This window comes from Syngnathus typhle, linkage group LG16 (assembly GCF_033458585.1).
Source record: "Syngnathus typhle isolate RoL2023-S1 ecotype Sweden linkage group LG16, RoL_Styp_1.0, whole genome shotgun sequence".
Lineage (NCBI taxonomy): Eukaryota > Metazoa > Chordata > Actinopteri > Syngnathiformes > Syngnathidae > Syngnathus > Syngnathus typhle.
This window is the reverse complement of record NC_083753.1, coordinates 1643051-1656938: the sequence shown is the minus strand read 5'-3', so window position 1 is coordinate 1656938 and position 13888 is coordinate 1643051. Positions and strand designations below refer to the sequence as shown.

At 45.9% G+C, this 13888-nt stretch overlaps 1 protein-coding gene across 2 annotated transcripts; it reads right to left on the bottom strand.

Moving 5' to 3' along the window:
- Nucleotides 1-52: 52 nt before the first annotated feature.
- On the bottom strand, nt 53-12229 carry mta1 (metastasis associated 1). Of its 2 annotated transcripts, none has more exons than XM_061301663.1 (18): nt 11977-12229; nt 10452-10519; nt 8677-8770; nt 6561-6687; nt 6415-6478; nt 6205-6322; nt 5722-5824; nt 5450-5549; nt 5149-5337; nt 4883-4957; nt 4524-4582; nt 4263-4423; nt 3873-4024; nt 3618-3807; nt 3316-3408; nt 3053-3208; nt 1559-1698; nt 53-655 (listed from the first exon to the last, which is right to left on the bottom strand). In XM_061301663.1, the coding sequence occupies exons 1-17, from the start codon at nt 12095-12097 to the stop codon at nt 1589-1591; spliced, it is 1980 nt and encodes a 659-aa protein (XP_061157647.1). In that variant the 5' UTR covers nt 12098-12229; the 3' UTR covers nt 53-655; nt 1559-1588. The 2 variants fall into 2 exon arrangements, with proteins under 2 accessions (XP_061157647.1, XP_061157648.1); XM_061301664.1 differs by having other exon boundaries at nt 12070-12229.
- Nucleotides 12230-13888: the final 1659 nt, after the last annotated feature.

Genomic DNA, 13888 nt, shown 5'->3' with positions numbered 1-13888 from the left:
TTACAGGCTTCTAACTCCCTCCCTCAGAAAAGAGGACAAAACGAAGGGCAAATCAATGTTCTCTTTGTATTTTTTAATGACATTATCGAAGCATAGATGCAATACTTGTGAAAAAGGTAGAAAAAACAGCGAGTCCTTCTCAATAAGTTAAACCTCTCTTGGCCCAAAGAGCGCTCAGGCCCGGCAGACAAAACAAGATTCCCATAAAGCGTTTTTTTTCATTTCCCCTCCCCCCTCAAATTCAAAATGACAACCATTACCAAAAAAAAAAAAAAAAAAACTGACGGAGTTAATGCATGTCATGAAATAAAAGTGCATCTCCTCACAGGGGGGTTGGAATAATAACCCATAAAAAAAAAAAATACGAGTGGCTTATGTTACAGTCCTTCCACAGGATTTTTTTTAACTTCACAAGCATTCCTTATGAAACATTTGTCCACCAAAGAAGAGCAAGAAGCGCAATTATAGACAGTAAAAAAAGGAACAATAAACAAAACCAAAACATTTTGACGACAAAAGATGCAAGTAATAAACAGTCCTGTACAAAGAATTGGACCGTCAGACAGCTGAAGAAAAAACAAAACTAAAACAATAGGCTCCTTCCAGCTGAACTCAACAACCAAACCTTTTAGTGGGACGTGAGTTCTGGCGCCCTCTGCAGGGAAAGTACACAAACACAACAACAAACTTTTAGCTTGTAATGACTTGCATGGGTGGCTCGTTTAGAAAATAAAAAAATAGCTATACAGTCAAACCTCGGTTTTCGACCACAATCCGTTCCAGAAGGTAGTTCGAGAAGCGAATCAGTCGAATTCCAAATCTATTTTCCCCATTACAAATAATGGAAAAAAATTTAATCCGTTCCAAGACAAAGAAAAACGCCTTTTTTAAGCATTTTTTCATTTGTGCATTTTGTCCGATCGCGCAACTGCAGCGCACCGCCGAACGCGTAACCGTAGCGCGTCGCCGACCGCGCAACTGCACCGCGCTGGTTGCATTATTATGACAGAGCCGTCGCTGAAATTTAGAAAATATTTTTAATGTCCTGATGTACTTTCCAAAATTTAAGTGGACCTCAGTGCGCAAGGATCATATTTGGTCCGATCGCGTAACCGCAGCGCGCTGGGCGCTCACTGTCGCACTGCTTTAAGAACGTCTTTGTGTTTTAGGATGGCTTTACTACTCCCACTTGCTTTCTTTGGAGGCATGATTAGGGGTTAATACAATCCTCAAAGTAACAAAAATACAATAACAACCGAGTCAGTCGGCATCCGGGCCAAGCGGTTGGGTTTTCTCGGGTCCTCCTGACTCCTCACGCGAGGTTCGACCTCCAAACTTTGTTCAACAACCGAAGCAAATAAATCTCAATTTTTTTGTTAGAATTCCTATTTTGTTCGAGAACCGGGACGTTCGAAAACCGAGGTTTGACTATTGTTCTTTTTTTCTTATTTTTTTAAATTAAAGCCTAGTTTGATCTTCGTAAAAAATTGCAAATCTGCAATGTTAAGCATCGGGAGGGGCTTGGACATTCATTTGTGGAATGTGTAGTGCGACTGGCCTGGTCGTTGCGAGTGGCGAACGGAGGAGGTTAGTCCAGTTGGTGCACCTCGTCGTGCATGGCGGGCGAGGGCCGGCCCACCTCACTCATGCGTTTGGCCATGATGTCCCACTGGGGGGTCAAGCCTTTGGATTTGCTGCCTGTCATGCAGCAGCAAACACACACATACATGAGCGCATATTTTGCTTTTAGGACATCAGGTTTTCATAATATATATAGTTTTAATAATGTTATAATAATTGTATTCTATGTAATTATTAATATGTAGTTAGTTCAATCAACAGAGTATGTTAACCTGGAGTTACACACGTGCACAACCACTATAAAAATTACTTCATATTGAGATAAAGTACCGTATTTTCCGGACTATAAGGCGCACCTTCAATGAATGGCCCATTTTCAAACTTAATCCTTATATAAGGCGCACCGGACTATAAAGCGCACCATTAATGCATCATGTCAGATTTTTAATCCAAATCAAATCATTCTCCATTTTATCTTTTTTATTTCAACTTCAGATGCAACAAATGACTTTATAATCACAAAATAATGATCCATAGTCTTTTTGATTCATGATTCATAGTCTTCAGCAGGTCACTTATGCTTGATTTCATGACACAATGCTTCGGGCCAGTTTGAATTTAGAAATTTAGTCCATATATAAGGCGCACTGGACTATAAGGCGCACTGTCGGCTTTTGAGAAGATTTTAGGTTTTTAGGTGCGCCTTATAGTCTGGAAAATACGGTATACTGTTCTAAGAAAAGCGGTAGCATTCGAAAAGATATTCTTCTAGAAATGATAAAACGTCTAATCTGGGCCGGAAGATTCCCTCGCAATGTAAAGTGTTTCGAATGATTACAGCTTCCATGTCTATCGGATTTTGAATGAACGGCCAATCCATGATTAACCGCTTTCTTTGTGTGGGAGGAGACAGGTTGAAAATCTGGGTCTCGTATAGTAAACCTGCCAGCGAGCAGGTTATGTTCACAGAGTAAGTCAGTAACTGACCCAGAGTTTAAGTTACCTCTCTTTCTGGAACAGTTAACTTACTCAGTTTTTACATAACCCGCTTTCTGGAATACCCCTCTGAAAGTTCAACGAGGATAGACTAGCAGCCTCCTCCTCTTCGTCTGTGCCGTTACCATGACGACATGGTGGGTTGCCTCGGGCGTAAAACGAGCGAGGCCAAAGCCATCCTCTCTTGATCTGTCAGTCTGTCTCTTCTCCCCCTCTCCGTCAAGCCCACCGAGGACAGTCAAAGTAGGACACCGCTAACAACCCGACTTCCAAACTTTGCTCCGCATCGGGCCTTCACGCTGCTGCTTTTGATGCTTCTACCATCAATAAAGCTTTACGCTCAACGAAGAATTGAGTCAGACTATTCAAGATGTTACATGAATGAAGTTAGCATTTTCTTACATTACAACACAGAGTAAAAAGTAAAAACCCGTATAATAAAATGGCATTTTTTCTCAGGACAGGAGGGACTCACCGTCCAATCCATTGTGCTGCTCATAGCTGCGCTTTCCCAGGATGGTGGGGGAGCCGTTGTTGAGGATGGGGGAGGACTTGATGGGCGTCAGGCTGCCCGTGGAGATGGACGCCACCCTGGCGGGTGCCTCCACTTTGACTGGACGGGGATGTGCTTCTATCAGCAGGAAAACAACGCACATTGATTTTCGGATCAGCATCGACTTCAACACAACGCTTGGCTTCTCGATGTGCCGGAAAAGGCGGGTGTCGAAGCGAGCGTACCTAGATACCGAACCACCGACTCCAGAGGTTTGCGTTCTGTTGGTTTGAGCGGCGAAGGCTTGCCAGGATCTTTATCTGGCAACCGTAGCGCACCTGTGGAGATGTGACGGATTAGAAAGGCACAATACTCCCCTCCATAAAATAAAGTGCTTTGGCACCATCCGGTGGCATCTTTGTGCTATGCTATTTGAACTGAAAGGAGGAGTTTTGTTTCATCCAAAGAAAAAGAGCTTTGTCGCCATTTCGTGGCAATTTAAGGACTGGCAGATTTTTGCTACTCGCGAGAAAACATCAAATATTACATTCAGCCTTGATGGCGGCTGTGTTGACGGGGAGGTAGGGGTGGCGGCCCAGGTAGCGGGGCTTGATGATGTCCTGGCAGAGGCGGCGCACCACCCTCGTCAGGGCAGTGGTCTGCAGGTAGAAGGCCTGCCGCGTCTTGACGGCAAACTTCGGGCTGCTGCTGTGCCGCAGAGGCACGCCGTGAGGGCTCTGAGTGCGACACGGAGGACGTCAGGCCCGTCGCACGCTGGGACCCATGTCGCACATCTGCGTACCATGCTGCTGCGGTTGGGTCCAGGTCGCTCCCCGTCCAGCCTGGTGGGCATCTTCAGCCCGCCGTACTTCTTCCAGTATGTCCAGCAGGAGGCGCACAGGCGACACTGCATGTTGGGCGGACCCCACGAGTACCACTGGTAGGAACTGTTGGCTGCGCATACACATAGGTTGTGAGCCTCCTTTTTTGGTGCGGGTCAAAATGACCCACTTTAGAGTTTATGCAGTCCCCTCCAACAGTATTATTCTTTTGTTTTGGTTGTAAGTTAAAGGTGAATATGGTTCATCTTTTGATTTCATGCTATTTGCATTGAGATGTTTTCAAAAACTCACTTGTTTCATCATTTCTTTCTTAGCAAATGTCATCGACACGCATGAGGTGAAGGACTTACTGTAGCAGCTTTCACAGGCTCGTGCGAGTGGCGGTGGCGGTGGGTTCTGCCCTGGACCCGGCAGTCCCGGGTGTCCGGGCGCTGCGGCTCCGGCCGCTCCGTTGACCAGGGCCACGGGCTTTGGGTTGTTGCTGCTCAGCTGGTTGGGGTTTGGTTTGTTACTGCAACAGGAGCACAAAATGCACGTGGACAAGGTCGATACGGTCACCATGCCGAGCAAAATAAATAAATAATGCAGGTGTCAAATGATCGTATACTCACTAGTTGGGGATGTAGACCTGCTTCAACTTACTTTCGGCCTCGGCTGCCTTTAATCGTTTCTGGAAGTCAAAAGGAGAGCGAGGCCATTATGTATTCATGCATACGGCTTGTTTACTTATACAACTTGTTTTCACAAGCACATTTCAGCAAAAATATTTTTAATGTCGAGTCGTCTCTCGTATAGACTTGAAAATGCAACATTGGTGCCTGAAGCAAGGTTGGGAAACGGTTGGATCTGAAAACAAGTCAAATCTGTGCCATACTGTCTTCAACTGAAGGCCTTTGAGCAACACAGTCCAAACGTTCCTTACAGATGATTCAAGCATTTTTCTTTTTTCTTCTTCTTTTCTTTTTTTTACCTGCTGCACATATCTGTCAGTGGTCTTCCACATGTAGTAATACTCGATGATGCTCGTCAGGGACTTCCAGGGTAACTGGGAGGGACAAAGGGGGCAAAACGTCAAACGTACGAAGGGCCAAGAAGGGAATCAAGATGAGCGGCACCGACGGCAAGTGGCCACCAGGTGGCAGACTGATGCACACAATCACAACATTTAGAGGGGCTTCTTTCCCATTTTGTTTGTTTCTCATCCATTTCATTTCATCGTGAGTAGCATCTACTCACAAAATCCTGCTGGATGTCGGTGAAGTCCTTTCCGTATTTCTCCAGCGCCTCCTCGAACAGGTTGGCCTCGGAGGCGCTCCACTCTTCCATCTCGTCGCGACACAGAACTGGGCCGCCCTGGGGCACCAGCGCTGCGATGGCCCGCGTCACGTCGTAGCCCGTGCCGTGCAGCGTGTCCATGGCGTGGAACTACACGCCGCAGGATGTGAGACAGATGTGTGTGAGATGGGAGTAAGTCAGGGGAGAACATTCCAGCAGTGTTGCTTTGCCACCAATCACCAATGTTTTTGGGTGCGCTCACCAAGGTGATGTCTCTGGAGGCCGCGGCGGCGCTCATGTGAAGGCTGGGCTGGCGCACGGAGCTGCTGCAGTCTAAGGCTCGGGCAAATGTACCCACCGACCTAAATAACAAGAAATTCCAAAGATGTTTTCTTCATTTGGAGATTCTTTTTAGAGCATGTGTCAGCTCAGTGAGAATGTAATGGAGTGTTGTGCTGAACGTTTTTCAAGAGTGAGTAGCTTTTACAATGGTACTCATGTGGAAACATTGCAAGGTGACTTGCTCATCCTTACCGAGCGACCACCAAAAACTGGTCAATCTGCTTCTCCGTCAGCGAACTGCTGGGCTCCCAGATCTTCTCCTCCAGTTTCTCCAGGTCCCTGGCATCCTCCTCACCTACACACACAAAACATTACCAACAACATTACCATTAATAACTATCCAATCAGATTTTTTCTGATGTTTTGCATTTTGAAAGTCAAAAGCGCAAACCTGTCGGAGCCTCAAACTAAGTGTTAAAAAAAAAAAAAGAAGAAGCAATTAAAGTGGCTTTAATTAGCTAGCTAGGCACTCCCCACCCGTCGTGCACTAATTGCAATCCCACCTGCTATGAATTCAATTTTTGCTTTAAGCCCCACTAAACACGGGAGTAAAAGCTCGTGAACTAGTAATATAAAATAGTTAAAAAAAAAAAATCATCCATATTCATGAGGTAGAACAAATCAGGCAGACATGCAAACAAGGGTGCCAACAACTAGCGAGAGCGTCGGGCCCACCTTCGTTGAGCAAGTCAGTGATGTCGGCCTGATACTTGGTGCCCACCCGGATCTCGCCCTTGTCGGCGAGCAAGGTCTTCTGCTGGGGGTCGTACACTAGCGAGTAGAAGAAGGCATCCTGGGGAAAAAGTGACCAGTTGTCCTTGAGGTGAGTCTTATTACTACACAAGGGCGGCCGAGCCGACCACTGTGTGTGACAAACACATGCACCTCTCTGTCCAGGTACGACTTGAGCGCTTCTGTCTCATTCAGCAGCGTCACACAACATTTCCCCCTGGAGGAGAACGACACGACACCACATGAGAAGGCCACCTCAGGGGACCACCTGCATTCATGGCATCCGTATTTGGGCGTACCTGATGTGCGTGGCCGGGAGGGACTCGAGCTGGCGGGATAAGAAGAGCTCCCTGTGTCTGAGCTGATGTTTCTGCTTCTCGGGGAGGTCGGTCATCTCGGGGTTCTCCATCTCCTCCTCCAGCTCCCCTGGGAAAGGAGAAAAACAGGGAGGGTAAACATCAGCTATAGAAACAATTCAAAGTACGTCACTTGTTTTTTCCCACAATTTATGTTAGAGTGGGGAGGGGGTCAAGTGGAGTCAAATATTTGGGGATCCCTAACATTTTATTGTGAAGACATATTGCCCTAATCACTTTAAGATGATAGCCCTCGGATTATAGATGAAGTGGGGTGAAGGAGGTGAGGGGGAAAAATGAGGTGAAGCTAAAATAGCTCAAATAAGAGTTGCGGCAATGGCAGCGGAACATTGGAAGAGGGGAGCGATGTGTCAAGACAGCGGGAGGGCGAGGAGGAGGAAGAGTAATAGAGAAATCTGGTGGGAGCGGGAGAGCAAAAACATGCGAGGGAGAGTAAAAGAGAGCAAGAGATGTTAGAGAGACTACGAGAGAGAGAGAGAGAGAGAGAGAGAGAGAGAGAGAGTGCGCCAGTACGTGATCCAATTCATTTGGACTTTCATTAGAGGCCAGACAGAGCCAGCCAGTCGCAAAGCCCAACAAAAGCAATCAAGGGATTCTCACAAGCGGGGATGTGTGGCCAAAATCAATACACGCTCTCACACACGCACACACACCGACACGCACACACAAGCACAGAGTCACACACTCCATTCAAGCTATCATCGAGCAGCTAATTATTACCCGATTTTATTGAATCAAAAATGAAATCAAGTAGGAAGTGAGATTATGAGGGAGCGAGACAAGTGGCAACATCAGCCGAGCAGAGGACAGGCCGATCTTGCGCGCACCCTCCTGCGCAAATTGCCCATCCGTCTCATCTGTCAGGGCCCATTATCAATTATTGACGAATGAGGTCGCCTAACAAGGAGCCTTAACGAACTCACTTCACCTCAACGACAAGGCAAGAGGGGACGTTGTATGTCAGGTATCAGCGAGCAAGCCTGAACCGACTCACAAACTGCGCGTTTGATTCACGTCGGATTAATTAGCTGCCTAAAGCGGCAGCTCTTGAACCACTGACTGGACCAAGGACCATATTTCCTGAGTTATAATAACAATATTGACTGCTAGCAGATAGCAGACATTGCTCAAGAGCGCAAATCATGGCTTCTTGCAGCCTTGATTGTTCTTGGTATAGTCTTGGGCTGTGCTACGACCCGAATTATGACATATGTGGCGAAATTCAATGTTTCCCAACAACAGAAAATGTCGTCCACGTCCATGTGACGCAAAAGGGGTAACTCAAATTATGTCATTCTAAAAGAACACCATGAGCTAATAGCGTTAGCTTAAAATAAAAGCAGGCTGTTTTTTTTAACGGCGCTGTGCCAGATAGTTTGGTGAGGCACTTCCAGACAGAAATCCACGGCTGCATGGGTGTGGGCTACATCCTGTGTGCGTCTCAGCAGCCCAGTGTGTGCGTGCATGTGTGTGTCTGTGTGCGTGTGGCCGCATGGGTGGTATGCTTGCGTGTGCTGCACATGTGTTTACGTATCTGTCACAAAAACGGCTTGTGGGTAGCTTTAATTCAGTGTCGCTACGGACCAGTGGAGGACGGCGGCCAACTGCGTGTGTGTGTGTGTATGTGTGTGTCAATGCGCATGTGCTGTGAGTCATCGATCAACTATTTCGCTTGCACAAATTCAGAGTGCTCCCTCGACGGCGCCTCAAGAAGCCCCGCCCACCCAGGGTCAAAACTTTTACTGACAGATGAAATGCTGACCGCTCGTACCGTGCTGGCGATTTCTCATTACCTCTTTGTTTTTTATAGTTCTTCCTCAGGGCCAAACAGCCAGGAAGCCATTCAAAAGACCGCCAGGACCGCACTGGCTCCAAGAACCACTATGCGAGTACGCAATGAAAGGCAAATGTGCACACGCGGAATTGTCCTCGTATTGCCACCAGAGTAGCGTGTGGAAAGAAACCCCGGGAGGATGACGGGACGGAGTGGTGGCGCTCGCTTGACTTTTGGAGGCCAGTGTTACGCTCGGTCACTCACTGGCGTGCTTGTCGGCCAGGGCGATGAGCGTGCTGGAGATGTCCCTCCGTCTGTAAAAGCACACCACTTTGGCCTCCACGTTCCCATTGGCGGTCTGCGGAGGAGAGACAATCGGCGTTACCATAGCAACAGGCGGTGCCGTCGTGAACGCAGACGATAGATGAAGACTAGGGGTGTAAATCGCGGGTTTTGTCACAATACGATATCATATTGATACAAAGAACCACGATACGATATTTGCCGATATCTTAAAGCCTGCTGTGATTCATTCACAATACATCACGATATAGTGCTCTACAATCGATATAGAACAATATCCTGATTTATAACTATTCATACGCAAAATCAACAAGGTACTGCAAACTCTTTGTTTAGGAAATTACAAACGAATGACTTGAAGCCCAAAGGGGAGCGAATTTCCTCATCTTCTTGGACACTAGCCATAGCACCAGCCCAGGAGCCGCGTAGTTGTCGGCTCCCCTTTCACGTGCCTGCTCTGCTCACAACACAACACGCCGCGCACTGCTCCCGGAAAGAGGAAGCAAGCAACAATGAACTGGATTTCAAAATAAAGTCGTGTCTAATGTCCGAGGTCAAAAACGGGCGATATAGATCGATGTTTACGTTTAGCATCAATGCCAACAAATCGTAGAGCATTATATTGATTAATCGATGTGTATCGATGAATCGTTACACCCCAAATGAAGACCCATTTAAAAAAAAAAAAAAAAAAAAAAGAGGCTCGATTTTAAGTTTGGCTGGAAACACATTGTGGGGCTATTTGAGTCCCTGAAAATTACAAGCAGCGTCAACATCAATTTTGAGTGTTGCCATTCACTGTGACTTTTAAAACGTGCAAAATGGCCTCAATGTATTGATTTTTTTATGGGTTGGGTGGGCAGTAAAATAATTAAGTGCAAAAAAAAGCAATAATGGTCATTTAGACATTGATCTGTGACCCACGTACGTGTAAATAAAGTGCACTGCGAAAAGTAGTGACAATGACGCGGAGCTTCTTATTATGGGCAAATACGCCAGAATCATTTCTGTTGTTTATGTTATGAGAAAACCTTTTGACCTCAGAAGAAAAAAAATTCTTTAATCATCCTGTGAGAAAAAAAGAAGATTGCTTTCATTCTAAATTCTCGTCACACCCGTTGTGTCACTCCACACCTGTAGGAGGCAGTAATGCACGTTAGCTATTGGATGCTGATTTTTTTTATATTGTCACAGCACCACCTTCTGGTTTGAGTGGGTTATTGCGCAAGCAATACGAGTGGACTGCACTGCTGAAAATGTTTGACTTTTTTTAAGGTCCCCAAACACTAACTAACTAACTAACTAACTAACTAACTAACTAACTAACTAACTAACTAACTAAATAAATAAATAAATAAACAAACCCCTGCTAGGCTCCAGACGTAAAAACTAAAAAATCTACCGAGAAACAATAATTAGGGCAGGAATGAAACTTTCCGTGCCTTCGTTCCTAAAGTGAAAATGGCGACTGTCGAGACGCGGTAAACCGAGGCCACGGCTGTTAAGCAGCTGTCCCGACGCTGGCCTCTTCACACACGACGGCCTCCGAAAATTGCTTCATCCTCGTTAAAACTGCCCGAGTGTTTTGGGTGGGCGGGATGGGCCGTCGGGAAGGAGCGCGACTCCGACCGCCAGTTAATTATTTAAAGAGTCACATTCTGGAAGGAGGCGGGATGTTAAATCAGCACCACATCGATCAATAAATAAATATATAAATAAATAAAACACATGCTCACCTTATTCAACTCCTCGATCCTCCTGATCAGCAGCGGGTTACTGGACGAGTTCTCAAAATAAACATAATCTGCGATGGGGGGGGGGGGGGTAAATTGGGAAAGAGGAACAAGAGCAAAAGACGCATGAGTCATCTTGCATTAAGTCGTCTTTAAAAAACAGACCATTTGAATTTAAACTCATATCAAGAGCCATACGTTATCTCAGGACTCGCACATGTCACAGTTCCTTGCCTTGTGTGCGTGCATGTGCGTGTTTGGAGCTGGCACGGGTCCAGACCCATCAGAGGCTTAGCGCTCACCGGGACATCCCCGCAGGCCCCCCAGGCTTGGTGAGCCGCCCGCTCTTAGCTCGCCGTGCGTCTTGGCCGAGCACCGTCGGATTATACCCCCGCACACTTGGTCGGGTGCCCGGAGCGAGCGAGTGTTCGCCTGGCGGGCCCCCCGAAACGCAGAAAAGCACACGCCCCTCCCCCACCCGAGTCACCCCCGGGGCGACGACGTACTCAAGCCGCTCCCGCTGTTGTGTAATACGGAACGGCGACAGAGTGCAACTTTACAGATGGCATGTCTGGACCGACTAAAATTACAATTGCAACTTTTTTTTGTGAAGTTTGGCAAATGTCCTCTATTTCATTATTTATTCTGGTAAAAAATTGTTTTTGGATTTGTGAACACGCCAGGTCAATTCCCATTCAAATTGTTTGGTCCTTCTTGTACGAATCAAAGCGTGAATCATATCACCGGGGCACAAGTCCGCTCATTGGACTTTTCTAATCCAAACCGAGAAACAAAAATAAAGAATGCGGACGTTTGCCCGCGACAGCTCCATGGGAGCCATGAAATCATGAGCCAATTGAATTTGGCGCTAAAAAGGTAGTGGCGCCAGGTGGTCCTCTTTGTTCCCGAGCTGGGAAACAAAGTAGTCATGAAGGGGATGTGTGAGAAGTTGTAAGAAGTGGCGAGGCAAGCAGGGGCTGCTGGGAGTTTCCGCCACGTGAGAGAGCCTGCGGGCCGAGCGAGCAGCGTCGCGCCGTCTCTCTCCGTTTCCCATCATCCCTCCTGCCGCCTCAACCCGGGAAATGAAAGCGACCCCCCTCCCCCCACCCTGTCAAAGCTTCCAGCTTCCAACATCGACCAACCGGCGGGCTTCCGAGAGCGTGACGTCGAGGTTGGCTTGAGCCAATCTTTAATGTTTTGGCCATCCATTTGGACACAAAGACATTTTTAAATGACATCTTAGTAAACCAGAAATTCCAAACGGGAGTCGCTTTGTGTGTAGAGAAGCCAATTATTGGGCGATCCAACCAATAAAGCCATAAGACAAAAGTAGTTTATAATAACTTTTACCAATGTGGTAGTCGGCGCTCATTGTAAGTTAGACAATAACACGACTCTTTATCGCCACCCGCGAGTCATCATCATGAGGAAGGCGCTCATACCTCCTCCGGGGAGTAAAATAGACGACGAGGAAGAGGAGGACAGAGGAGGAGGAGGAAAAAGACAAATGCATCAACAGAGAATTTACCATGGCGGGTCCAACCGTGACTGACTGACGGACTGACTGACTGACAAACCTCCCCGCTGGCAGCGTCGTCCCCCCACCACCACTTTGTCTTACCTCCGACCCGGTACATGTTGGCCGCCATGCCTGCCCCGCCGGTGCCGAGGGGAAGGACGCTTCCTCTCTCCGGGTCGTGAGGGTGGGTCGGCTCGCTGTCTCCCCGCTCGCCTGCTTCCCTGGCTGTCGGTGGGCCGTGCTGCTAGCTGCGCTGCCGCCGCTGTGTGTTGGAAAATGGTGGCCGGATCAATACGAAACAGACCAGCCTTGGAGACCTTAAAGAGACAGTACACCCAAGCCGAGCCAAGCCCAGCCGAGTATAGCCGAGCTCCAGCGGGTGGGCGCCGACCGAATCTCGAACTCCATAACTACAATAAACAAAATAATAATAATAATAATAATAATAATAATAATAATAATAATAATAATAATAATAATAATAATAATAATAATAATAATAATACAACGCTGTAATGCATTGCAGTTTAATTAAGTTTTGTCAGTTTAAAAAAAAAAACGTTTGGTGGATCCTGTTTTTAATATTTAGCCTATTCGTCAAGTGTCACGTGACTGAATACGTAAACCCCACCTCTTACCGAGTTAGTTGTGTGAAGGCGAAGGCCTTCACACTTATGTTATTCTACTCCATTCACTTTATTGTGTGAAGGCGAAGGCCTTCACACATATGTTATTCTACACCATTCTCTATTATTGTGTGAAGGCGAAGGCCTTCACACATATGTTATTCTACACCATTCTCTATTATTATTGTGTGAAGGCGAAGGCCTTCACACATATGTTATTCTACACCATTCTCTATTATTATTATTATTGTGTGAAGGCGAAGGCCTTCACACATATGTTATTCTACACCATTCTCTATTATTATTATTATTATTATTCTCTTTTATTCTCCACACTTTTTTGTCCACTTTCATCTTCCACATAATTCATCCGATTCACTCCATTCCACTTTCCACGTATTCCAAATATTCACGCGATGAGCGCTTCCATTTTTCTCGTTCCGAAAATTTTCCGATTCCGCAAAATTCCCAAAATTCCGACAAATTTTTCCCCATCCATTCTTAATGGCACATTCGACATTTCACAAAATTTCGTTTTTCACCTCTAACTTCTACATTTTTCAACCGATTCAACCCATTCCAACTTTCAACTGTTCATCTTTTGCCTACCTATTCCACAACTTCCCACTTACCAAAAATTCCAAATTTTCAAATTTGAAATTCAACCAAAATTCTCTCAAATTCCGTTTTTCTAATCTAATTTCTACATTTTTCAACCGATTCAACCCATTCCAACTTTCAACTGTTCATCTTTTGCCTACCTATTCCACAACTTCCCACTTACCAAAAATTCCAAATTTTCAAATTTGAAATTCAACCAAAATTCTCTCAAATTCCGTTTTTCTAATCTAATTTCTACATTTTTCAACCGATTCAACCCATTCCAACTTTCAACTGTTCATCTTTTGCCTACCTATTCCACAACTTCCCACTTACCAAAAATTCCAAATTTTCAAATTTGAAATTCAACCAAAATTCTCCAAAATTCAGTTTTTCCACTCTAATTTCTACATTTTTCAACCGATTCAACCCATTCCAACTTTCAACTGTTCATCTTTTGCCTACCTATTCCACAACTTCCCACTTACCAAAAATTCCGAACTTTCACATTTGAAATTCAACCAAATTCTCCAAAATTTCGTTTTTCCACTCTAATTTCTACATTTTTCGACCGATTCAACCCATTCCACATTTATTCCCTTTATTCATCTTATGCTTACCACATTCACTCCCATTCACCCCCACTTCCACTACGCTTACACATTCAACCCTTGACCCCCAATTCCAGTGTGGCG

What these genes read in the sequence shown, in the direction of transcription:
- mta1 (XM_061301663.1), bottom strand. Translation starts at nt 12,097, where the DNA reads ATGGCGGCCAACATGTACCGGGTCGGAGGTAAGACAAAGTGGTGGTGG. An exon ending in CACTGACTTGCTCAACGAAG is followed by an intron (nt 5,825 to 6,204) that starts GTGGGCCCGACG and finishes TTGTGTGTGTAG; the next exon opens with GTGAGGAGGATGCCAGGGAC. An exon ending in CTGACAGATATGTGCAGCAG is followed by an intron (nt 4,583 to 4,882) that starts GTAAAAAAAAGA and finishes TTTGACTTCCAG; the next exon opens with AAACGATTAAAGGCAGCCGA.